This window comes from Macaca mulatta, chromosome 1, assembly GCF_049350105.2.
Source record: "Macaca mulatta isolate MMU2019108-1 chromosome 1, T2T-MMU8v2.0, whole genome shotgun sequence".
In the NCBI taxonomy this organism is placed as follows: domain Eukaryota; kingdom Metazoa; phylum Chordata; class Mammalia; order Primates; family Cercopithecidae; genus Macaca; species Macaca mulatta.
In genome coordinates, this window is record NC_133406.1 from 106,659,696 (window position 1) to 106,684,646 (window position 24,951).

General features: G+C 48.0%; 2 protein-coding genes across 54 annotated transcripts in view; one reads left to right on the plus strand and one right to left on the minus strand.

Annotated features, from left to right (window-relative positions):
- DCAF8 (DDB1 and CUL4 associated factor 8) overlaps positions 1–12,413 on the plus strand; it is a 46,608-nt gene extending 34,195 nt beyond the window's left edge. For 38 of the 50 annotated variants that reach the window (XM_077940791.1, XM_077940692.1, XM_077940826.1 and 35 more), the window contains 7 exons: positions 2,171–2,243; positions 2,715–2,772; positions 3,285–3,392; positions 5,365–5,495; positions 9,168–9,287; positions 9,698–9,814; positions 10,430–12,413. In XM_077940791.1, the coding sequence (XP_077796917.1) occupies positions 2,171–2,243; positions 2,715–2,772; positions 3,285–3,392; positions 5,365–5,495; positions 9,168–9,287; positions 9,698–9,814; positions 10,430–10,546 (724 nt within the window). In that variant the 3' untranslated portion in view covers positions 10,547–12,413. Of the gene's footprint in view, positions 1–2,170; positions 2,244–2,714; positions 2,773–3,284; positions 3,417–5,316; positions 7,696–9,167; positions 9,288–9,697; positions 9,881–10,397 lie in introns of all 50 variants that reach the window. The other 12 variants (XR_013396183.1, XR_013396190.1, XR_013396191.1 and 9 more) reach the window with 6 other exon arrangements.
- Positions 12,414–12,751: 338 nt separating this feature from the next.
- Positions 12,752–22,715, minus strand: PEA15 (proliferation and apoptosis adaptor protein 15). Of its 4 annotated transcripts, XM_077961273.1 has the most exons (6): positions 22,531–22,715; positions 20,845–20,948; positions 19,421–19,622; positions 16,405–16,578; positions 14,860–15,015; positions 12,752–14,703 (listed from the first exon to the last, which is right to left on the minus strand). In XM_077961273.1, exons 3-6 carry the CDS (start codon positions 19,479–19,481, stop codon positions 14,639–14,641), a joined length of 456 nt encoding a protein of 151 aa, XP_077817399.1. In that variant the 5' UTR covers positions 19,482–19,622; positions 20,845–20,948; positions 22,531–22,715; the 3' UTR covers positions 12,752–14,638.
- Between the last annotated feature and the right edge of the window lie 2,236 nt (positions 22,716–24,951).

Genomic DNA, 24,951 nt, shown 5'->3' on the forward strand with positions numbered 1-24,951 from the left:
GGCCTTCATTTTCATGTTGTTTATGACCACCTTCATGCTACATGGCAGAATTCAATAGTTATAGTAGAGATTAGATGGTTTGCCTCTTGACCAACTTAAAACATTTACTGTCTTGTCCTTTAAGAAAAAGTTTGCCAAACCTTGTTCTAGCATCATATGTAGAATATAGTAGGTTATTAATAAACACTTAGTTGGGGTGTAGTGGCTTATACCTGTAATCCCAGCGCTTTGGGAGGCCAAGGCAGGATAATCTTTTGAGGCCAGGAATTTGAGACCAAACTGGGCAGATGCTGTCTCCACCAAAAAATAAAAATATTAGCCCGGCATGGTGGTGTGTGCCTGTAGTCCCAGCTACTTGGTAGGTTGAGGCGGGAGGATCGTGTGAGCTGGGGATGTCAAGGCTTAAGTCATCAGTAACCTAACTGCCAAAGCCAACAAGATACTTTTCAAGTCCTTTTCTCTACTCTTGACATTATTACTCCTTCCCTGAAACACCTTCTCTCCTTGATGTCCAACCACTCCTCAGTGTTGTTCATGGGTGTGTCTTCCTTTCCTCACCCATTAAATGCTGATGTTCTTCAGCATCTCAGTCTTCAGCTCTCGTCTTGCTTTATACCAGGGAATTTTAACTTGAAGTACAAGTGTTGTGTGAACCTCTAGAAAGTGTGCTTATGTGCATTTTTCTGGGGAGAAGGGACTAGAGTTTTCATTGTATTCTGAAAGAGGCCAGAGATTCTAAAGGAGGAAGGGAAAATCCTCTCTATATTTTCCCCTGGAGATCTAATTCCATTACCAGTGCTTTAACTACCACCTATACACGGATATATGACTTACATCTGTGTCTGCAGACACACACTTATTCTGAGCTCTAGACTTATACCTACTTGACAAATGGATATAATTAACTGATGACTTCAGTCAGAAAGTCTCAGTGGTGAGTTGAGGACCAAAACCAGATTAGGAGGGACTGAGAAGTGAATAGGAAATAAGGAAGTGGAAATATTGAATTGATCGTTCTTTTACAGTGTGACTGTAAGGGGAAGGAGAAAAAAAGCAATAGTAGGAAAGGACAGTCAGTAGAAGGATTTTTAGAAAGTGGCCAACTGGTGATGAGGAAGAGGTTGAGAAATTAGATAATCATCAAACAAGGTCCCTGGAAGGATGAAATGAAGAGCATTTGTCAAAAGATTGACCCTGAGATTGGAGGAGACTGGGTGAGGACAGATACTAGTAGATCTGGTCTTGTTCCTCACTGTAATTTTAGCACCTAGCATAATATTTGACACATAATATGTGTATCCTAAATATTTGAGTTTAAAGCTTGGATTAGAGAGAGGAAGGAAAGTGAAGGTGTAGTGTGCTTGATAAGAATGTGGAAAGGAGAGGGAGTCTTGAGCATATGGGTGGTAGTTTTTAATAAGTATTGTGGGGTATGAGAGGGAGAACAGGCCAAATAAAGTTTCAAGGAGTGATTATGGACCCACTGACTTACATTAAGCGTGGTTTCTGCCCGTGAGTAACCCTTTTCTGTAGGTCATGTACACATAAAAAGCTCCATACTAATGTTAGTTGTTTCGGTGAAAATTATCAGTATGTGATATAACACTTGAGGAGAGAGATAAACAACTTCAAACTGACAGAATTGAGGATTGCCACTTAAAATGGGAAGTACGTGGATGAAGGATTTAGGGTCTGATGCTAGGTGTGGTGGCCCATCCCTGTAATCTCAGCACTTTGGGAGGTCAAGCCAGGCAGATCACTTGAGGCCAGGAGTTCAAGACCAGCCAGGCCAACATGATGAAACTCTGTCTCTACTAAAATACAAAAATTAGCCGGGAGTGGTGGTGTGTACCCGTAGTCCCAGCTACTTAGGAAGCTGAGGCAAGAGAATCGCTTGAACCCACAAGGCAGAGGTTGCAGTGAGCCGGGATCATGCCACTGCACTACAGCCTAGGTGACAGAGCAGGACCCAGTCTCAAACAAACAAAACAAAGACTTGGGAAATGGATTGGAAAAGGGATGCCCTTTAAGAAGAGCACAAGCCAGAACTTGGTTTAGAAAATGTTGTTTATTTTCATCCAGCTGGCAGTTTCCTGCCACTATATCAAATTGCAGCTCGTTAAGGGATTTGTTTGTAAATTTTTACATTTTCATTGCTTTCCAATTATAGGATTTATGACCAGAGGAAAATTGATGAGAACGAGAACAATGGAGTACTCAAGAAGTTCTGTCCTCATCACCTGGTAAGATTCATGAAGGGCCAGTTGCTCCAGGCTTCCCTGACTCAACCCCAAGGCTGCACCTGAACTTGTTGGTATGGTGGGAAGAGCTTGGACTTTCAAGTCAGTCATCTGGATTTGATTCCTGGCTTTACCACTTACCAGCCTTGTGATCTTGGCAGTCACTTCACTTCTGATAGGCTCAGTTTTTTTAATCGACAAAATAGAAATAAAAATAACTGCCTTGCACCTTGATGGTGAGGCCTAATGAGACAGTGTACATAAAATGGCTAGCACACAGATGGCAACCAAGAGAAAGCCCCAAGATGCTACCCCCTGAGGTGGTCATGTTCATCAGTTGTACTCTTGTCTCTGTCTGTCTTTCTCAAATCTCTGGGAGAAGATATAGGGGAGTTTGAAGGAAAAGCTGTTTCCTGAAGATGGTATAACAAATGGGGGGGTGGGGCATCAGTCAGTATCTGCTCCTTATTGCAGGTGAACAGTGAGTCCAAAGCAAACATCACCTGTCTTGTGTACAGCCACGACGGCACAGGTACGTGAGCAGGGCCCAGCTCCTAGGCTGGCATGCCCCCTCTGTCTAGGGAGCTGCTGAGCCAGTGAGGCATGTGCCCTCCAGTGCTCACCACTGTGCTATAGCTCCAAGTAGAGCAGCTGGGGAGTAACTGCTGATGGTGAGCACATAGCGGGAGGATACAGCAGATGACCCTTGGAAATGCCAGGTACCATTTGCAGAATGCTGCAGATGATATTTGGCAGGGCCTGTCCTGAAGCCCAGGTTGCTTGCCTGAGCAGGTTCTTATGCCTTTGACTCATTCCTGAGTTAATGGGTATGATCTTTTTGAGCATTCTGCTGCCCCTGGGTTGGCAGTGTGTTCCTAGTCTACCCTGTACAGTCGGACTTGCCTGGTGTTCCAAATAAGATGGGTGCTACACCTGGGTATTTGGAGGGGGCACTACTGGCAAGAAGCCCCACCCCAACCCCCAACTCCTGGTCCCTGCTTTTTTCAGCCTTTGCCTTCACTGCTATGTTCTTGTTCTTGGCAGAGCTCCTGGCCAGTTACAATGATGAAGACATTTACCTCTTCAACTCCTCTCACAGTGATGGGGCCCAGTATGTTAAGAGATACAAGGGCCACAGAAATAATGCCACAGGTGAGACTGTCTTCCTAGGTTTCTGTGGCCCAAGCCTGTTGGCTTTGGAGAACCACAGTGTCTTGCTCAGGTTATAGAAATAGAAACTACCGGCCGGGCGCGGTGGCTCAAGCCTGTAATCCCAGCACTTTGGGAGGCCGAGACAGGCGGATCACGAGGTCAGGAGATCGAGACCATCCTGTCTAACACGGTGAAACCCCGTCTCTACTAAAAATACAAGAAAATTAGCTGGGCGAGGTGGCGGGCGCCTGTAGTCCCAGCTACTCGGGAGGCTGAGGCAGGAGAATGGCGTGAACCCGGGGAGGTGGAGCTTACAGTGAGCCGAGATCGCGCCACTGCACTCCAACCTGGGGCACAGAGCAAGACTCCGTCTCAAAAAAAAAAAAGAAATAGAAACTACCTGCCTGTGTTGCCATGGGCACTGAGCGATTATCCTGAATTGGGCTGGAGTTTTCATGTTTTCTCCACTATGCTAGAGGGGAATGCACTCAAGAGCATCTCTTGCCACTCCAATAATGTTGCTTCTAATTGGTTTGGACATAAGGAGACTAGACTGTTATTTTAAGATTTCAGGTAACTTCAAAATAAGCACAATGTCTTAGGGAGTCAGGGAAAGCCCTGTTTAGTCAGTGATCCTGAATTGCTTAAAATAGGGAGTGACCTTACACCTCTAGGAGGAGGAGTAAACTATTCTTTTAGATGAGGCAGAAGAGGAGGAATGGTGGTAGTAACTAGCCCGAGATTGGCCTGTTTTGTTCCTTTGGGGCACATTGAAATCACCTGATGTGTTGTGTTTTGTTTTGTTTTGTTTTGTTTTGTTTTGTGTTGATGAGACAGGATCTCACTCTGTTGTCCAGGCTGGAGTGCAGTGATGCAATTATGGCTCACTGCAGCCTCGACCTCCCAGGCTCAGGTGATCTTCCCACTTCAGCCTCCTGAGTAGCTGGGACTACAGGTGCATGCCTCTACACCTGGCTAATTTTTGTATTTTTTGTGGAGTTGGGGTTTCACCGTGTTGCCCAGGCTGGTCTCTAACTCCTGGGCTCAAGTGATCCGCCTGCCTTGACTTCTCAAAGTGCTGACCATGAGCCACCAATCCCAATCCTGATGTTCTTTTAAAAATAAGTTTGGCCTTAACCCTATATATTCTGATTTAGTAGGGATGGGATGGAACTTGAGCACTGAGATTTTTAAAAACTACCCACATGATTCTAATGTCCAGAAAAGTTGAGGAATCATTATTCTGTTGTTACGACTCCTAACAGATACCTGTCATGATTTTGTCTTGGAGATAGCAGTTCCTTTTCGTTTTTTTCCTGAGCTGGTAAGAAGGGAGGGAAAAATCTGTTCTTGGATCTCAGTACACAGGCAGATAAAGGAAGGGTGCCAGTCTCATGGCCAATATTGTACTGACCATAGTCATTGGAACTCTTGGCTTCTTTTACTGATTCTGGAGAGTGGAACCCTGTTAATGGTAGCAAGCACAGATGACTTGCTTCTTGAGGCAGTTGTGGCCTTCATCAGTCTCAGATCAACTGATGACCCCAAAAATATTGACAAAGTACCAATGAAGCCCACATATCAAAGATAATCCTAGGCCATAAGACAGTACTGCCTAAGAGTGGACACAGCTGGGACGAATCAGGATGGGACAGGTAAGGGATTAGAGAGGCCTGTGGTTGCTTGCTAGGGTATAAACTTAGAGACTGAGGCTGCTGCTAAAGGATTGCAGATTCCTCTGCCCTAAGGAGCGAGCTCTTTGGGAGAATATAAATCATCTCTGGGACTGTTGTGATTCTTATAACTATCTGTTAAACATGCATAATCTCTTGATGTGTTTTGAGAAAATGAAAATAATTATTTGGCCCTCAGCTGATTTAGAGTTTGTGAATAATTAAATTCCCTTTGAGATGAATATATATAGGCCTGATGCCAACCCTCATGTGGTTTGTTCCCTCATTTATCGTTTCAGTAAAAGGCGTCAATTTCTATGGCCCTAAGAGTGAGTTTGTGGTGAGCGGTAGTGACTGTGGGCACATCTTCCTCTGGGAGAAATCATCCTGCCAGATTATTCAGTTCATGGAGGGGGACAAGGGAGGCGTGGTGAGTATGGTATGCTGAGCTGGCTGGCTCCCTAATCTCTCCAGTCATTAAGGTAGGTTTTAGCAGGGACACTGAATTCTGTGACTACATAATACCATGTTTTAGAGGTCCAACCAGCCATAAAAGGCTAGTTAGCCTGGGGGTGCTGAGTTTTTGATGGAGTATTTTCTTCCTGTTCCTATCTTCTGTCCCTGTAAAGCACAGTTTATTGAGACAAGAAAGGGATCTTAGGGAAGAACCTCTGTCCTGTCCTGAGTGATGTAACTTATCTCTAGGCATGCACCTTTTCCAAATGAAAAAGTGTTAGCGTTCAGGGCACACCCTCCTACACAAGGCTAAAGATTTCTCTATGTCTCTTCCCTTTAAACTAAACTAAGTAGTGATCTTGGCTGGATCTTAGATCAGCAGATAAAAACTATAAAGAGCATTTTTTGGACAGTTGGGAAAATTAGAATATGGTTTATACATTAGATAACATGGTATTCAATATTACATTTATTTGATTTGATTACTTATGTAGGAGAATATTCTTGTACTTAAGATATACATGTTGAAGTATTTAGGGGTGAAGTGTCATGCTTACATTCAAATAGGTAACAAACACATATAAATGTGTATATGTAAGGAGAAAGCAAATGTAATTTTTTTCTAGTAGTTGAGCAGTCTGCTTGCTGTATAACCCATGATCATATCATAGTCTGCCTGTCCTTTGAGTTCTGCAGACCTCTGTGGAGTTAGGTCAAAAAGGAAGAGTGAGAATCGAGTTAGGGAATGAAGAGCCATCAGCTCTCTAGATGTATCTGGTTAACCTTATCTTTTTTTTTTTTTTTTTTTTCATTTTTGAGACCTAGAATTAGGAAAGAGTTCAATTGCTTTCTGTTACAAGGTTTTTGGACCACAGGAGATGGAAAGACAGTTTGAAAGACTAAATTATACTGATTGTCTAGAATAGTCTGGTTACCCAAGACCTCTAAGGAATGACTGAGACAGCTTAGTCTCTCTTCCTTTTTATTCCTTCTTAGCTGTGGGGAACTTTACAGAGCCTAGCCATCTCTTGATGAAGTTTTTTTCAGAGAGTGGTTTTAGAATTTAGAATGGTTCCTTGCAATCAGGATCCCATTCCTTATGTTTTTCTTGCCCTGGTATGAGGGTATTTCAAATTTTCTTCTGGTTTCCTCTAAATTTTGGGGACCTGGGACCTGCATAGATCTAGGGTTTTTATGGTTTGAATACAAATGGAGAGGAATCTAGAAGTTCAAGATGTGTCTCACTCTTCCCTGCTTCATTTCCTACTCTTCCATAGGTCCCCCTGTGTCATCTGCAGTGAACAAACCCAAAACACTTGAGTCTTAATGGGAATTATGCAATAGGCATTTAGAGAAAGGAAGTCAGAAGGGGCCAGTGAATTTTTTCTTGACATAAGCTATTGCCTTGCATTCTGTTCCAGAGAGATGCAGGGCTGAATGCCCTCTGCCAGGCCAGCATTTGTCCATTCTCCAAAAGCATTCTGCAGGCCAGTTTGCTTTTAGCTCAGCCAATGCCAGGGTTTGATGATTAACCCATTTGCCCAGGTGAGGAAGGCATTTACTTGGGATGGGTGGGCCCTAGGCCTAAGTTTTAGTGGTCCTAAGAGTAAATAAGTAGAATAAGAGATATAGAGGCTACCCCTGAAGCAAATTTCCTTACATATTCTTGTCTCTGTGTAAGCTGAATGATCGATGTGGTCTTTTACTTGGCTCCCTCTGTTCTGTTTTTGGTCCTAATTTTCCAGCAGTGGGGGTCACCAGGCACTAGTTTCAATGTAGTAGACTCAGCAGTTCTATATCATGCAAATTGTAAATGTAGAGTAGAATGTAATTGTAACGTAGAATGTTAGAACCAAAGATCTTAGAAGTTATTTTCTAACTTGCCCAGATCTCCTGACTCTGATTTGAGGATCATTTCTTTGTTCCCATTCAGCTTCACAGGGACAAGAATGGGGGGTGGTATCAGAGGACAGCCCCTTAGTCTCCCAAGAGCACTTTGATGCTTGATCCCATTCTCTACATTCCCCCAGCCCAGTCATCTAAGGCCAGAGCTCTTTTCTCTGCTCAGGCATTATTGACAGGATAAGTCCTGGCATTCAGACAGGTCTGGTGAAGTGACCAGGTACTCTGGCCCAGAAGTTCTCTGTCGGCTCCCCCCGCAGGCTCCAATTCAGGTACTGTATGTTATTCTCTTGTTCCTCTTGCCACTGGCTTTTTCCTTAGTCTTAAGTTCCAAGGAATTGTTCCCCTGCGCTTTTTTATTTTGCTGACTTATTCAAGCAGAGCTAGCTCAAAGAGTACAGGTCTGTAACAAGGGCTTATTAGGAGATAGATGAAAAAGTTCAGGTTTGTATGTGTAAGTTGTCCGTTACTAGAGATAGATATTATTCCAGGCATTGAACTGCACTGCCTAAAACAGCCCAAAGATAAACTTCACAATAGGCTGATATGTGGAATGGGAGGAGATAAAGAACGAGGTTTCTGTTTTATTCATAAGCTCAGTCTTAGCTTCAGTCTTTTCTGAGCATTTGTTTATTTGTAAGATGGAGTCAAAGTAAGTGGGAAGTCTGTAGGTCAGCTCTGTTTTCCATGCCTGCCCTTGACTTATCCTCAGCTGCCTGTGCAGGTGAGGCAGGGGAGGTGGTTGGTCCAGAGAGAACTAAAAGAAGTTATTTTCTTGGACTATATGGCCAGCTGCAAGGCAGGGTGCCTTTCCTATGTGTTCCTCCTTTCACTAAAAGACTCAAAATGCTTTAGCAGCTAGATCTGGAACTAACTCTTTTGGATGGGGTAGGAACTTCCCTGCCCTTCCCTTAGGGAAGCTCATGTTTCCAAGTCAGACAGCAGGGGGCATGGGTGCCTTTCGGACAGAAGGAAACTGCCTAAGCTAGAAGGCCTTCCTGCTGTAGTTTATTTCTTTTGCCTTGTTCAGTGAATTTACCCAGAGGGTGGCTGAGATTGAGGCTATGGGAGCCCCAAGAAGCTGCTTTATTTTAATGTGCTGCCTTATAGCTGAGCCTGTTGTGCTCAGGGCAGGTAGTAGGATGCTTCCCCTGGGATGTGCAAGGTTCTCTCAAGCAGACATGAGCCTCCATCACTCCCACCACTCCCTGCAACTCAGCCTCCTCTTCTCAGCCTGTGCCTTCCTCCAGTTCTAGTAAACAGTGCCAAATGAATGTAGTTGTTCTCCGACTCTTCTCTGGGGGTTCATTGGCAGCTGCTGCTTGCTTCATTTTTTAAAATTTATTTGCCATTTGGTGAAAGCCACTGAGATGGTTTTTTCCAGCCTTGGGCAAGTTGGAGCTTTGGAATCTGGAATGAATGAGGTCATCTGGATTTCATTGTCTTATGAAGCCAGCAGTAAGCTTGGGCAGTTCACTCACCCATCCCTAGGGCCGTATCTGGGGATGAAGCCACCCCTGACCTAAACAGAGGAAATGATTGATGTGCCTGGTCTTATACCCAGTCTGTGTCTGGTTTCTCTACCCCCAGTGCCCTTTGGCTTAGGCTCAGGATGGGTGGGCCTCCCTTCCCCAGCAGCTGCATCAGCCCTGATCAAGGGCAATTATTTGGCTCAAGGTGAGTAGTGGTTTTTAAACCCTACTCCCACACACTACTGAGTCTGTTTTCCTTTCTTCCTGACCAGGTAAACTGTCTTGAGCCCCACCCTCACCTGCCTGTGCTGGCAACCAGTGGCCTAGACCATGATGTGAAGATCTGGGCACCCACAGCTGAAGCTTCCACTGAGCTGACAGGGTTAAAAGATGTAAGTGGCTGACTGCAGAAGTTATTTTCTTTCTGCTTATCCACATACTGTTGATTCTTAATTGTCATAGGGAGGAATAACTTGCTGCCCAGTTCTTTAAAGGCACTGCTCTAACACCCTCCCCAACATTCCTGTAATTTCCTCTGTGGGAATAGTCCTGCTCCAGGGGGCAGCTGTGAAGTAGCACTAATTTGTAATAGGATGGGGATAAGGAGCATCTTTAAGAATTATTCTATATTAAAGCCTGCTACCTTTGCAGCAGCTGAACCTAGGGCATCGTTTCCTAATCTAATGTAGCTCCACTTCAACTTAACGGTTAGCTTTTATTGGGGTAGAAGATCAGCCTTCTTGATCAGGTCCCAGGTTCCTCTTCATTGCTGCCCCCTCTTCCCAACCTTTTTGGGTTCCAGGTGATTAAGAAGAACAAGCGGGAGCGGGATGAAGATAGCTTGCACCACCCTGACCTGTTTGATAGTCACATGCTGTGGTTCCTTATGCATCACTTGAGACAGAGACGCCATCACCGGGTAAGCTGGGGTTGGAAATGAGTTCCCAAGGGAGTGACCCTCTTAAGAGGGCTAAAAAGTTCCAGAGTAGTGACTTTAAGGAGGAATCAGGTGATCTTGGTTGGATTTCCTATCCATTGTCCTCTATCCCCATCAGATCCCTGATACAGCCTTGGAAGAGACATCAGCAGAAAAGGGTGGTATCTACTCTTGTCCATTGCCATCCATGTGTAATCCTATCTTCATAAAGGCAAAGGCTGGAGGGTGGAGGAGGGAACTGAGAAGAAATAACAAGTCTCGGTGTGACCCTTCTATTTTTCCTCTTATGCCAAAAGAGGCCTAGTTCAGGGGTTGGCAGACTGGCAGTTGGCCTGCTGCTGGTTTTTGTAAATAAAGTTTCATTGGCTTGCAGCCACACCCATTCTGTGTATTGTCTGTGGCTGCCTTCACGCTACAATGAGTTGAATAGTTGTAATAAAGACCATATAGACCACAAGTCTAAAATATTTACTTTCTGGCCCTTTAAGAAAAATTCTGCTGATCTCTGGCCTAAAGCATCTATATTCTAGCTAAGACCTAACAGGCTTGTCCTTGTTCCATCCAGGGAAGTTACTAACAAGCCTTTCCCATCCACAGCGCTGGCGAGAACCTGGGGTTGGGGCCACAGACGCGGACTCTGATGAGTCTCCCAGCTCCTCAGACACATCGGACGAGGAGGAGGGCCCTGACCGGGTGCAGTGCATGCCATCTTGAGGCCTCATACCTAGGTGGGGCAGGCTGGGGCTGCCAATCTGATCCTGCCTGGGCAACCCTTTCCTGTCCCAGGTCCTACATTCAGCAGAAACGCACTTTGGACTTTTTGCTTTAGATAAAAGAAAGACATCCCAGGAGAAGGACAAACCAGAGGAGTGAACCAACAGAGTACCTAGGAATGGGAGTTGACCCCTGGAATGGGGCTCCATGGAGAGGTGCATAGGACTCAGTAGAAATGGCCTCTCCCCAAAGCCTCTTTTTGAGAGGAGAGGGAAGCCTATTTTGTTAACTGGTTTGGGATAGGGAATGGGGTTTCTTTTTCTTTAAGCTCCCTTGTTTGTTGGGCAGGGGGGGTGGGTAGAACAACTGGCTATTCAGTACCAAGGGGCCAGAGTGGAGGGCAGGAGTGCCACTCTCTCTTTGGTTTAGGTTTTTGACCTTTTCTTCCTTTGTTTTTTAAAAGTATATGACAGTTGATTATTCCCCCCCTCAGCAACCCCATCCCAGAATCCTATTTTCCTGGGAAGTCCTTAAAGCCCCTAACCATCCCACACTCTTCACTTTCCTGTCCACCTTATTCATTCTTTGTACTTATCACAGTGTTTTGCACTTGATTACATATCCTTCACTCTCTTCTCTTCATCCCATCACCCCCTAATACGTCAGGTGAGGGAGGTTGGGGAGAGGTGGAAGAGGGGCAGACGTGAAGGAAGAATAGGAAGGATGTTACCTCTTCTGTTATTTTTTTAAAAAACATTGTTTGGTGGCAGCAATCTCCCTGTCCCTATCACTGTTAGAGGCCTAATTTTATATCTATAAATATATTAAAAAGCAAGTCAAACTTGGATGTATCAAGGTAAAATTATTGTCAAAGTTTAAATACCTATATATTCTCTATGAATGCAATAAAGGGACTTAAGAGTGAACAAGAGTAATGGTGTGGAGGTGACACCTGGGGTCAGTTTACCTCTGTGTATGGTCACTAGAGATTGGGACTTACCCTTTAGGTTTTTGGAGGTTCGAGAATGGAAGGATCCTCATTTCTGCCCTTCCTCGTTCCCTGCTTTGGTGTGGGGGTTGGGAAAACCAGGAAATTCCTCTCAGCTCTTTGCCTCAGATCTCCTACCTCTCCTTTAGTCTTGTAGGGGGTTCCAAGGATGGCTCTTCTAACCAGAGGCTGGCCTGTCTTTAAAACTTAAAATACTTTAGGGTGGTGCCACCACTGCAGACTATTGTGGTACTTTGTGTGACAGAAGACACGTACACACACACCACACACATACACATACACTCTCTCTCTGTCTCTCTTACCTTTAGCTGCTTGATCTTTAAGCCATCCAACTTGATGCCAGTTCCCTTCTTCATAGAAGAGTGAAGGGAAAGACTTCCTTGGTTTGACTTAAACCTTGTCCACCTCTTGATATTTTAGGATTGAGGAACAAGTCATTAATCTAAGGACTGATTACAGTGGCTGGAGCTTGGGCACTTGTCTTATCACTGGTCACTGAGTCTGAAAGTCCCAGCTGAATTCTTGCCTTTAAGTGCTTTTGCTGCTATTTTTTTGCCCCCAGTTTCCACAAGATCCAATCAAGAATTCTGTATCCTGGGACAGTCAGATTCTACTAAATCAGGCCAGGAAGGAGGGGAAAAGAGTGAGAGAATGGTATTCCCAGACACTTCTTCCTCCTGCCCCTTTTCCCAGCAGCTCTCAGACCAGATGTTGGCTGCTGTACTTATTCCCTGAGGTAGGGAATGTGTGATTGAGTGGTCTGTGTTCCTATTGCTGGCGGGGTGATAGGGTGGGCTAAAAACCATGCACTCTGGAATTTGTTGTATTTTCTCCCAGTAAAGCTTTTCTTCCCCCTGACTGCTGCTCTGTGTGGTATGTGGTCCATTTATTCACAATGGATGGTTTTTGCTCCTACTAATGTAGCTACCCCTCTCATTCTGCACATGATACAGTGTTAGAAAGTCCATTTTGGGAGACCCGTATTTCCAGTGCTTGGGCTCCAATTGGAGACTGTTGGAAGTAGGATACGCTCCATTTAGCTCAGTGATACTTAGGAGATTGGGTGGGGTGAGGGTATACACTCGGGGTATTTTCCCAGCCCTTGTTCTGGGGCATAAATATTGTTCCCCCTCCCTTCCCAGTGATTCAAAGGCTTCAAAATCCTCGTCACTCACAGAAATTTTAAAATCAGTTAGTTACAATACAATCAATCACCTTTATTCCAGGTTAGAACAAGGCCGTGCACACTGCAGACAGAAGAGCACAAGATAGGGGCAATCTCACAGCAATATAAGGAGTGGGTGGGCAGGTTAGTCTTTTTAGATTATTTTGCCTTACAGAGAAACTACTAGACTCTGCTGAAAATAACCCTGTCTCTCTTCTCCCATTTCTTCCATAAGAAAGGCTCCTTATTCTCTCTCTTTCTAATGTAACATATCCCAAATGGAAGGACAGTTTATGCTCATTCCTCCCACCCAATTCTACAAGTATCTCTCTCTTCTTAAGGGAGAAGCCAGACAGGGAAAGGGAGACTTGGGAAGGTCCTTTAAGGCAAAACTGTGGAGTCCTAGAGGTGTGTGTGTTAAGGCAGGTGTCTGCAGCAGTGGCCAGAGGGGCAGGACACGCTAGGCTGGGCTAGGAGTTAAGAATACTGTCTAACCAGTCTGGCTTCTTCCTTCTTCCAGCAGCCAGCCCTCCCCTCCCATTAAAGTTTTACTCTCACATCCTGAAAGCTCCTAACTTCAACTTTGTCTAAATAGTCTCTGAGACTGCATGTGAATTAAATGTTTTTTGAAAAAGCTTTCTTTTTTGTTTGGACTATGTAGCAATTTGATTCTGCCACTCCCTTCACTGTGGCATTCCCCTCCCGCCCCCGCTCTGGCCTAGACAATAAGTTAATGCTAGACACCACAAAAAAGGGCAGACATGGCAGTGCAGTTTTAATATACATATATGTAGAATATATATGTACACACAGTTAGCACGGTCAGGGTGGGGAGGGGCATCTTGGGGTAGGCAGGAGGCTGGGGTCACTCACTGTACTGTAGTGATGTGGCTAGGAGGTGTTCACAAGCCCAAGGGGCCAGGATATCTAGTAAAGAAGGGTTTCCTAAGTCCCTTCCTGGATTGAATTGGGGTGGGGATCAGTGCAAAGGAAAACACTGTAGTTAACTTCTCTTCTTTCTGGCTTGGGATGTTCTTCACCAAGGAGAGAGGGAAGGTTGCCTGTAATAACCAAGTTGGGACCCTATAGATGGTGGGGTCAGGATGCAGGTTAAAACCTAAGGATCTCATTCCTCAACCTCCCTAGGTTTAGAGTACAACAGTCTGAGTAGGAACAACTGAGTGGAAAAGGGGCTCCCCTCTCTCTGCCCTCATCCCCATCTCAGGCTCAGTGGTACATGTTCCCAGCACAGTCCAGAGTACAGGTGGGTGGGGGCATCTAATGCTGGCTGCTCCATGGGGTTTGATCTTAGGGGCCAGGAAAGGATCCCTGGCTCATACCTATGCTAGGCCCATGAGAGGCAAAAAAGGGACCTGCTGGTACTCAGGAAACAGCTAGTCCAGCACAGGAGTACAAACAGGGAACTCTGGCTTTTCTTTGCCCCTTCCAGGTGGGGGTTGAGTGGCCTCTTTGCCTTCCCTCCCCACTGCTTTTCCCTGGATCCACCTACCTCTCCCATACCTTACCCCCATGTCAGCTCCTCAATGTAGGAAAATGCAGGTCCTTTCTGCTTCCACACTTTAAAGATATGGGGGGAGAGTGGAGGAAAGGGAAGTAGGAGGAATGTGCTGATTTCTATTTGCATAGAAATAGCCCCCACCTCCTCCTAAAGTGGGGAAACTCAGCCCCCTCCCCTAGCCCCTGACCCCCATCCCCTTAAGAAGAGGAACTAGATGAGCTAGACATATAGACAGACAGCCAGAGCGTGCGCACACGCACACACACGCGCACAGTAAGGGGGTTAGGACCAGGTTAGTAAGTGGGTAGATGGTGGGTTGCCCTTGCCCCCTCCCCTGGAGGATGGGGGAAGGGAGTGGTCTGATGAAGGTCCAACCTTCCTCCTCTTCCTCCCCCTTGCTCAGGCCTTCTTCGGTGGGGGAGCCAATTTGATGATCTCTTCCTCAGAGGGCTGCCGGATAATGTCTGGGGACAAAAAGGGATGTGTCCAGGGACAGCAGTATGGGAGATGCCAGGCAGGCCCATTGGGCATCTGCCTCCACTCTCCCAAAACTCAAGTACTCCAAGGATAGTCAACGGGACGAGGCAGAGGTGCAGCTAGTTAAAGGAGTGGCCTCTTACCTTTGTACTTCTTGGCACTGGGGATACGGGTTAGCTTGGTGTCCAGCTCATCCTCCTCAGAGATCTTCAGCACACGGGTTCTATAGTCAACCACCATAGTGAGGAGGTCAGGACGGCGGGAGATCTCAAAGATGTGCTCAATGTAGGAGAGGTTGTCTGGAGGAAGGCAGGAGATAGGGTCAGAGCTAGGCTGTAGAGGTCAGCTTCCCCTACTCCACCAGACTAGGGACCTGGAACCAAAGCTGAGTTGCTGACATTGGTTATGGGAGGGTACAACACTGGAAGAAGAGGGGCTACTAATCCAGTAAAAGAAAGCTAAGGCACCCAAACAACAATACAGGGGACTGTTTGCAGGAGGGACAGATAATTGGTCAGTGAAGTTTCTAGACTGTGGTTAGAATGAGGGGTTTAGCTTGGATACTAGCTCCCATATGTTGTGGGGAGGGGACAAAAGAAAAACTTGACTTCCAGATACCCCATCCCCACCCCCATCCTTTTCCACTTTCCATCCAAGTAAGTATAAGAATTTGCTGACAGCACTTGTAGGACCAACAGAGTGGAATCTCTAGGCAACCCAGGAGAGAATCTGGGCCTGGTGAGAAAGGTTATTCTAAATGAGAGAAGGTATGGACACCACCAGAAGGATGATGTCCATGGCTTGGCCAATTTCAGGAGATTATAGATGCCCTTAGACCTTCTTCCCTGGCTCCTCCCCTCTGACTGTTGCCATAGTCTAACTGTAACATGTCCTCCTTTATACTTTCTCCCTGCCAGCCACACAGCAGTCAGAATAGTGTATCTGAAGGGCTCTGAGTTCACTCACCTCACCTATCCAATACCCAGGCTCTCTACAACACAGTCTTACCCTTACCTTCCCAGCCATTTCTAAACACCCTGCATCCTAGTCAAGCCAAGCAGGACTGCTTGCATTTCCAAACACACTAGATACTCTGTGACAGTGTTCCTCTGCCTGACATGCCCTCCTTTGGATCTTGCCTTAGAAATCCCACTCACCTTTCAGGGCCATCTTAAACACCAATTCTTCCCTAAAGCCTCCAGCTGTGTGGGATTAGTCTAATCCATAGACCCCACTCCCCAAGCAGTAGTCTCTCAAAGTGGATAAGAAAGTGTTAGAACTTGTAGTTTTAAATTTTACCAGTTTTTAAAAAGTGCTTAACAAAGATTAGTATTACTATTTACCAGATGAGATTACACTTCGAGTTCTCCCCTTATTCAAGTATTCTTCTATTTTTATTGTCTAGAATTCTTCCCAATTTTTGTCACTTAAAATTTTACTATTGTTAGATTGTTTTTACGTTCTGTTGTGTATGTGATAATAGCACAGGAGTATCTGAATAACGTTTTTTACTGATGAGGGGCACAATGAAAAATGTCTAAGGCCCCCATACTCTTAGAGCACCTCTCTTCTGCCTTGCTATAGAGGGGTAAACATTGTGGATGTAAGAGCTTTGAGCTCATCTCTGTTTGCTGAATGAACTGAGCCTGAAAGACTGATGACAGGACCCCTGTGCTCCCCTCCCCCACCTTTGTCCAGCTTGTTGTGGCTCTCCAGGAAGCTAAACCAGGCACTGCCAGTAGTGATCTCCTCACTCTTTTCGCTGGGGATGTCTTCCTTGCAGGCCGACTTGAGCTGTTCTAGATCTTCAAGGGTGATGTTATTGGTCAGGTCTTGCAGGAGGGTCCCGTACTCAGCCATGACTGGGGTTGGGAGGCAACAAAGGAATAGGAGTTGAGCTTAAGGTACGGAGTCTGGTTTACTCCCCGGCACTACCCTCCTACTCCCCACTCTGCCGTACCAGGCATGTGCCTGGAACATGGAGGCTGGAGGTGGCTAGGGCTGAGGGAGAAAAGGAAGACCTAGGGGAGGCGGTCAGGGTAGACGGGATGCTAGGAGCCAGGCAGGAGCCTAGAGTGACAAGTCATACCTCCTTCCCCCCACCATCTTTTTCTTCTGTTTTCCCCCTCTAACAGTAACCCTGGCAACAGTTCCCTTGACTGAGGAGGCGGTTACCATAGCAACCTGCTCCCGACTTTCTCACCCGCTCTCTCCAAGTCCCCCCCCAGAATCGCCCCACCCACTTCCAACCCCTCCCCATGTCAGGGAAAAAAAACTCCAAAACAACCAGGGCGAGGCTTGCTGTGGCAATGAGAAGCTGAAAAGGAGCTGGAGGGTTTGGTAGGAGGTTGTGTGTTCTAGCTTCCCCATTCTGCCTTAGAGGCAAAGGGGTCCCTCACTTCAACTCCCCGCCACTCCACTAATGACTCATTTTGGATGGATGCCTAGTTGCTTGGTCCAGTGGTTCCTTGGCCTCTCCATGCTAGCCTTGTATTCAGTCATTAGGGCTCGAGGTGGGGGAAGCAAGGACCACCCCCACCTTTGTGGAGCCCATTTTCTCCCCTGATGGTTACCAGGCCCCCACTCAGCTCTCTCCTACCCTTTGTGCTGTGCCTGCAGCCCCCATGCCCAAGAATACCAAGTGACTGGCTCTGGCCCCCTGCCCAGTTCCCAGGCTGGCTGGGTGGTGGAGGGAGGGGACTTTAGATGCGGCTTTGGGAGAATGGCAAAAGGGGACTGCCCCCTCTTCTTGCATCAACATCCTACTGGCACTACCTTCAGCATGGTCTGATGAGATCAGCAAGGCCAGATCTCACCTAGGCCTTCACCCCATCCCTCTTTCGTGATCCTTAGGTGAGAAGTAGAAAACATTCAAGGCCTTCCTTCCACTAAGATAGGAACTGTGGCTAAGACAGAAGAAAGAAGGTCAGATATTTGAATGAACTTTCTGGATTTCATAAAATGTGACACTAGTGGGTGAGCTCAAAAATGGAACTTATTTCCACAATGAGTATCTGTTTTAGTCAGAAAAGTAAAGCATGTTTTAAAAAGTAAATTGTATCATAAACACACTGTATGCGACTAGACCAAGGGGTGGGCAAGCAGCAAGATGACCTCGTCCCTGATTGAGGCTGCCCGCAAATCACCCCAGCATTAGGCTGGGAATGTGGCAAAGGGGCCTGGTTGACACACTCCCATTTTCCTTCCTTCTTGCTCTACTGCAGGGGAACTGAGATTGGCATGGTGATCACAAAATAAGAGATGCGGACCCAGAAGTCCCCATTCCCAGCCCCCTACTTGGACCAGAATAAACAAGCCTCCCTTGGCGGCAGGCACTGTGACACAAACAGACAATGAGCCAGACAGCAGGGCTACCATGACCCCCGCAAGAAACAGGCAGTCATAGGCATGCTCAGTTGCACACCCAGGTGCAACCAGACAGAAGGGCCCAGCAGTGGCCCTGCCAGGCCGGGCCAGGAACAATGCTCTCTGACTGTCAGCACCAGGAACTGTCTCTGTCTTGAAATCTAGGTCACAGCAGCAGGCTCTGGAGCCCAACCCCCCTCACTCCACTGATAATCCAAGGACAGAAGGAGGGGGATATGGGTGAGGGGGATGATGGGGAGGGGACTAGAGATGGAGATAAGAATGGGTTGGGGGGGTGTGAGTAGAGCTGGAAGGGAAAGCGCAGCAGGAGACAAGACCCTGCCCCAATGGAGGAAACTCTGGGGTCAAGCCCTTAGCTGGAAATGGGGCAGGATTGGGGGTTATACTTCCCTGCTTTCATATGGAAGGAGAGTTTGTAAATATTACAGATCCTGCAGGAGGAAAGAGTGCACGCGTGCGTGCGTGTGTGTGTGTGTCGGGAGGAGTTAAGATTTAGGGCTTTGAATCTAAAACAGATCTACAGAGGAGGTAGGCGGGAAGAGATTAATGTGTGTAACACACTCACCCACAAAGACTTGGGGGCAGTGGGTAGGAGCTTTCTAAGAGAGTGAAAGATACAAAGAGGCCCGTAAGAGAGACGGGGTTAGGAATGTTAAAGTGGCAGAGGAGAAATGTGTGTGTGCTTGGATCTTATGGATGCTCATCCCTGGGTTGTGGGCACAGCTCTGGAGGCGGCAGTGGCTGGGTGTCTGTGGGTGTGTTTGGATGTTCCGGTAATGGAGGTGTATGTGCCAGCACTGGATATATGGCTGTGGGTGCACTGGCTGTGAGTATCTGTGGTGTGTGTTTTTATGTGTCTAAACCAGCCAAAAGCATGTGTAAGAAGGCATATAACCACAGGCTCACATCCAGAGGGGTGAGGGAAGCCTGCAGAATGGAGGAAGAGAGCTGGAGTTGGGAAACAGAAAGAGACTAAGGCTGCAAATGAGGCATGGGGGGGCGAGGGAGAGGAGAGCATACAGTCAACTATAGAAGGCTGTAACCTCAGCTCATCTGTTACTATGACAACCTCAGTTCTGGGTCCCCCCACCCCCCAGTCGTTAGGACAATGACACCACTAGATGAGAGGGGTGTGGGGAATGGTGAGTAAGAAGGGACAGAAAGGATAGGAGTAAGGCCCCCTGAGGGTACAAGGAAAGGCCGCCCTGTTGCCTCCCTTCTTGGAGAGATAGATTTGCTTAGGCCTTAGTATGGCAGAAGCAAAGGGAGTGTTGTTTAGGGGAACTGCTGTCAATTCTCACTGATCAACTGTTGTACCTGGGCTGGTCTGGCCTGACCATGGTGGGGCTTGGCAGAGCTTGTTTCCTTCATCCTCCATGTCACTTTCCTCACCAGAGATTCAGATTTCCTTAGAGCCTGTGGAGAAATCTGCTCTCTGGGCTCTGAAAAATCCTCCTGATCTCTGGAGCAGTGCAGAGAGCTGCTCAGGGATCACCAGGCAGTCTGGGCGGAGGCCATTCTTGGGACAGGATACCAGGGCAGGAATCAGGAACCGGAGCCCTGGCTGCCAGGAAGTCAGTCCTCTTCCCTCCCAGCTTTCTGTGCTCTGCTCACCGCTTCCTCACACCTTCCTTCCTTCCTGCCTCCCTCTCCTTCCAAGTTGGCCCCAGGCACAGCCCTGACAAAGGTCAAACCAACTGAGGATGCTGGGGAAGAGGGGCAGGAGGTAAGGACCATTATATACTGACCTTTTAGGGTGGGACAGGTGGGAGCTCCATGGGCACTGGGGTAAGAAGAGTCAGGCCCTGGGAGTGCTTTGAGAAGCCTGGCAATTGGGATAACCACCTGTGGAGGAGGTGGCAGCACCAAAAGAATTTCTGTGCATTTTGACATTAAGTCGTGGTAGATTATCCCTTCTCTCTAATGTTTGGTTCCAAATCCTCTGTAAATTCGAGAAGGAAGCCTGAAGATTAGGAGTTGCTGCCCCTCCCTCTTCCACATCTGTTGCAGCTGCCTAAGGCTAAGGGGAGGGGCCATCCCACACAGCTGCAAGGACCTAGAGGTCCCTGTATTGGGCAAGAGGGGACTCCCAGGCACTCAAGTCTGTCAGTCTTCTGCCTGAAGTTGGAAGTAATCATGGAGAGACAGAGGGGTTGGAAGGGAGAGAGTAGGGGTCCAGCTTTCCTCTTTTAAATTATATCTGGGCCCCAAATTCAAGCAGTCCTGTAGTTTATTTCCTTTAATATCATTCTCGATTTCTTCTTTAAGCTTTTTATCTAGCTTTGCCGGGGAGGAGGGGGTTGTCTTTATTCCTGTAACAAGGAAATTGAGGGTTCTGAGGCTCCAGGGTCAGCCTGGAAGTGACGAAAGGCAGGACATCTGGGGCCCAAAATGTTCAGTCCAAGAAGCAAAATGGATTACCTTCGGGCATGGGGACAGGGATTAGCCTTCAGCCTTTAGTCTAGAGAAGAGCTAGACCCAAGATGGGGCATCAGGAGATAGCTGGCACTGGATCAGGCAGGGCAGAGGAGGGCCGGCTGACGGTGAGGAGGGGAATGAGGCCTAGGACTCTCCCCAGACCATCTCTGTCTCCACTCTTCTGGTGTGGCACTCCCTGATTCTATTTCCATCTCTCTCCATCTCTCTCACTCTTCGTCATCCATTTCCTTTCTACTTCATCTTTCAGTATCTCTTTTCTTCCTTTCTATAGGCTTTCACCCCTTCTAGCATTTCCTACTCACCTATCCAACTTAGTCATAGCAATGAATACTTAGGACTCCTGGATCTGTGTTTCAGTGTCCCCATCTGAATACTCAGAGCTGCAATTAGGAAGGGGTGAGCATCCCTGCTACAAAACAGAGTAAGTTTGGTGGGAGTGGCTTGGAGATTCAGTGGTTGGCTGCCTACCAGCTGGTGAAGATATCCATCATGACATTGTTGGTGAGGATCTGTGTGAGCGAGTGAGGCGCTCTGATTCTGTGACCCTCTTCATGCATGATAATACATCCACACATGATGGGTACGGAATTGAGGAAGTAGGCAACCAGGGAAGCCTGCAGCCTAGGGCATCACTGGCAATTTCCCCAACGGAGTATTTAACCACAAAGGGAAGAGCAATTAAAGCTAATCGCTCTGACAGCCTGGGGCCCAGACACACATACCACTTTCCCTAACTCCCAGTGGTCTTCCCCCACCTTCATCCTCCCTAATTTGTTTAGTGCACTTTCAAGCACTTCTCACATTTCTCTGACCATCTCTGTCTCTCACTTCCTCCCTCTCCTTGGTTCCCTGACTATCTCTGGACCTCTCTGGAGATGTCTATCTGCTTCTCACACACATTCCTCTCATTCTCTCTCTGACGGGCTCCATTCTTGGCTGACTCATACCCATTCTTTTTCCTCTCCGTTTCTTCCACCCCCTCCTCCTCCATCCCTTGGCCACTCTTACCCAGAAACTAGCCATTCCCAGCACCCTAAGCCCTAACTGGACCCAGGAAGAGAGGCCACCAGAAGCCCCTACTCTCATTAGCCCGCAAAATCCTGTCTCCTTGTTTTAGAGGAATGAGACCAAGATTTTCTCCCATCTTTCCCCACTGTTAAAGAGGAACAATCTGAAGCCAGGGGCTGGGAAAAGCTGCCAGAAAATCAGGATGGATTTGGGGACAGTGGCCCTTTCTGTCCACTCAGCTGTCCTGTCGGACTGATGACTTGGAGCCCGCAGTTCAGAAGACTCCTCATGGGATGCCCCACCCCACAGAGTGGGGGTGTGGTGGGCGGCCGGATGCGTAGTGCAGGGACGTTTGTGATTTGGAGTGTGCTAGACTATGTGTATAAGTCACATGGGTGTGTGTCACTGTGTGTGCTGGCGTGCCTTATAGGTGTGCGTGTTTCCCTGTCAGTTTTGACACGGATTATATGAAATTAATAAGGGTTTTTACGTTAGATACATCACTCCTCTACACCCCCAGCTCCTCCTTCCCTCTGGACAAGCTTTCCACCAAGCCCACCTCTTCCTCAGGTGCAGTGGGCTGGGGGTGAGGGCACATGGAACCGAGACAGGGCTGGGCCGGGAGACCGCCAGCGGAGGCGAGTCCGAAGCCTGAGCGGGGAGGGAGGGGCGGGCGCTGGCCTGGCCAAGCCGGCTGGGCGGGAAGCAGGCTGCATCCTAATCCCCAGGCCCCGGTCCGACTCTCAAACTGCCGTTCAGCGTGGAATGGGCTGGCCAGAGCCACGCCGCCTCCAGCACACGCTCGGCGCTCAGGACGCACCGACCAAAGGACGGACCCCGTGGGGCCTGACACAAAGTGGACTCGTCCGGGGTCCCCACGCTCCCCGTCTGGCCCCGGTGTCCCAGATCGTTGCCCCTCCAAGCCTAGACCCCCAAATCTGCCCCTTCCCCGCGACATGTCTCCTCTCCGCCCCTCTCACCGCCTCTGGAGCTGAGCGCTCAGGGCGCGGGCACTCCTGAGTCCCCGGTTCCTGAGCAGCGTCCGGAACCTCCTCCTCGGCTCCCGCCGCCGCCGCCGCTTCTGCCGCCGCCGCCGCCTCTTCCGCCCGCGGAGCCAGAGCCCGAGCCCAGCGTCGCTCACTCCACCCGGCTGGCCGGTGATGTCAGAGCCGGGGAGGGGCGGGGGGCGGGGAATGGCGGGAGGAGGGGGAGGGAGGGGGAGGCAGGAGGGGGCGGGGGACAGAGGGGCTGGGGTTCTGGAAGACTCCTAGGATGGGGGACAGAATTGGGCGAAGGGCTGGAGCAGAGATGGTCTCTTCCCCCTGAACTGCGAAACAATTCTCATATTTAATTATTACCCAGTAGGGCACCCTCCTCCCCTTTTGACCTTTGGATGACCACGGGGCCTAGGACCCCTGGGAGGCACAGAGTAGGTTCGGTTTAGGGGTTTGGAAAGCCTTTGGGGGCTGGATTCTCTTAGCTGCTGGCTTTGATATTAGTAAAAACTTACTTCCTTGCCTTAAGGGTCAGGGGCGCAGTGGTAAATGACTGATCAGACTTATCCACATTGGGAGTGAGGGGTCCGGGCCACATGGGGTCTTGAGGAGCCCTGGATCTTCTCTTTCCAGGATGATGCCTGCAGGCCCTCTTGCATTCCTCTCACCTTTCCCAAACATGCCCCACTCCTGCCTTCCCCCTACCATGATGTAATTTTATTTTCTGGGGAGAAAAAGAGCAGCAGTGAGCTCAGCATGCAAATATAGACAACTTGCAAAGCCACACTTAGCTCTGTCTCCTAGCTCTGCCCCTCTGCCCAGGCCCAATGTGGCAGCTCTCACTTCCCCTCTACCCCAGGGACTTTCCTCCCCCAGATTCTCAGCCAGACTGAAAAGAGGAAAGGAAGAATTGGAGAAGCATCTGTTTTCACCCCCATCTCTATAGCTTAAGGGGTCTGGTCTCAGTTCTGGGCAAGGTTTGGCTCTGGAAAGAAGTCTGACCCTGGGTAGGTCCTTTCTGCCAAGAACTCCAGCAGGCCCAGGTTGGGGGATTCCCCTCAGTGTTTGTGCCACTTCCAGGATCACCCCATCTCGCCTCAGTTCCTACCTGGCAGAAACTCCTCCAGAAACCTCAAATGAGCCCCTCCTTTCTCAGGTCTACACCACTCCTAGAAGAGGCTCAAGTTCCTGCTGCTCTGGATTTCATAGCCTTTCTCTGCTGTTTCCTCTCCCCAGCATTCCCTGTCACACCCTAATCATTTGCCTTTGCATATATCATGTTTGCTCTGTGTTGTAGGGACAAAACCTATTTCGTTGACCCATCTTTGAGACTCATGTAGTTTCTAAGTGAAAGGCTCAGGTCTGGAGGCAACAAGACCCAGGGGCCTTGGGCTGCATGCTAGTTCCACCCCTTCCTTGGGCAAGTTATGTCTGAAAGCCTTAGTGCCCTCACCGGTCAGATGAGGGTGCCGATGCCTATTTCTGAGGGTTCTTCTGAGATTCAGAAATAGTAAGTCTCTAGGGACTGGCACAGATGGGTGCTTAAAAAATAGGAGCTATTATTTAGACCGGGGCCTTCCACTGACCTATGCTAGACAGTAAGCTCCACAATATTATTGTAATACTAGCTTAGCGCCCATACTACTATTAAACATTTATTAAATAGCGACAAGTTGGAATGAATACATAGTTTCTGCTTTCTACACCCCTGCCACCTTCTCCAGGAACACTTCCTGGACTTGTTTGTGGAGAGTGAAAATATATTTAATCTCAGGTCTCATCTTTCCATACTTAGAAATCCTCTAAGTCTCCCAGCAACAACTTTACACCTGATCCATGAAAAATAAAATGTTGGCTTGGCATGGTGGCTCACGCCTGTAATCCCAGCACTTTGGGAGGCTGAGGCGGGTGGATCACCTGAGGTCGAGAGTTAAGACTAGCCTAACCAACATGGTGAAACCCCATCTCTACTAAAAATACAAAAAAGTTAGCCAAGTGTGGTGGCGGGTGCCTGTAGTCCCGGTTACCCGGGAGGCTGAGACAGGAGAATCGCTTGAACCTGGGAGGTGGAGGTTGCAGTGAGCCGAGATCTCACTAGTGCACTCCAGCCTGGCGACAGAGTGAGACTCCATCTCAAAAAAAAAAAAAAAGTGTGTATATATATATTCAAAATTATGGGCATCATCTCAAATATAAAATGTATATCTTTTATGGGCTTGTTTAGCTATTTGGCCCTCCCATCCCCAAGCCCCTAAACTCCTTTTTGCTTACCCCAGCCTGGGCCTATTCTGGAAAAACTGTGGGTCCTTCTTGCCAAGACCTCCAGCAGGCCCAGGTCTGGGAGATCCCCATTGTATACATTATCTTCTCTCCATTCCCATGACCACCACTTGGGTCCATGTTCTC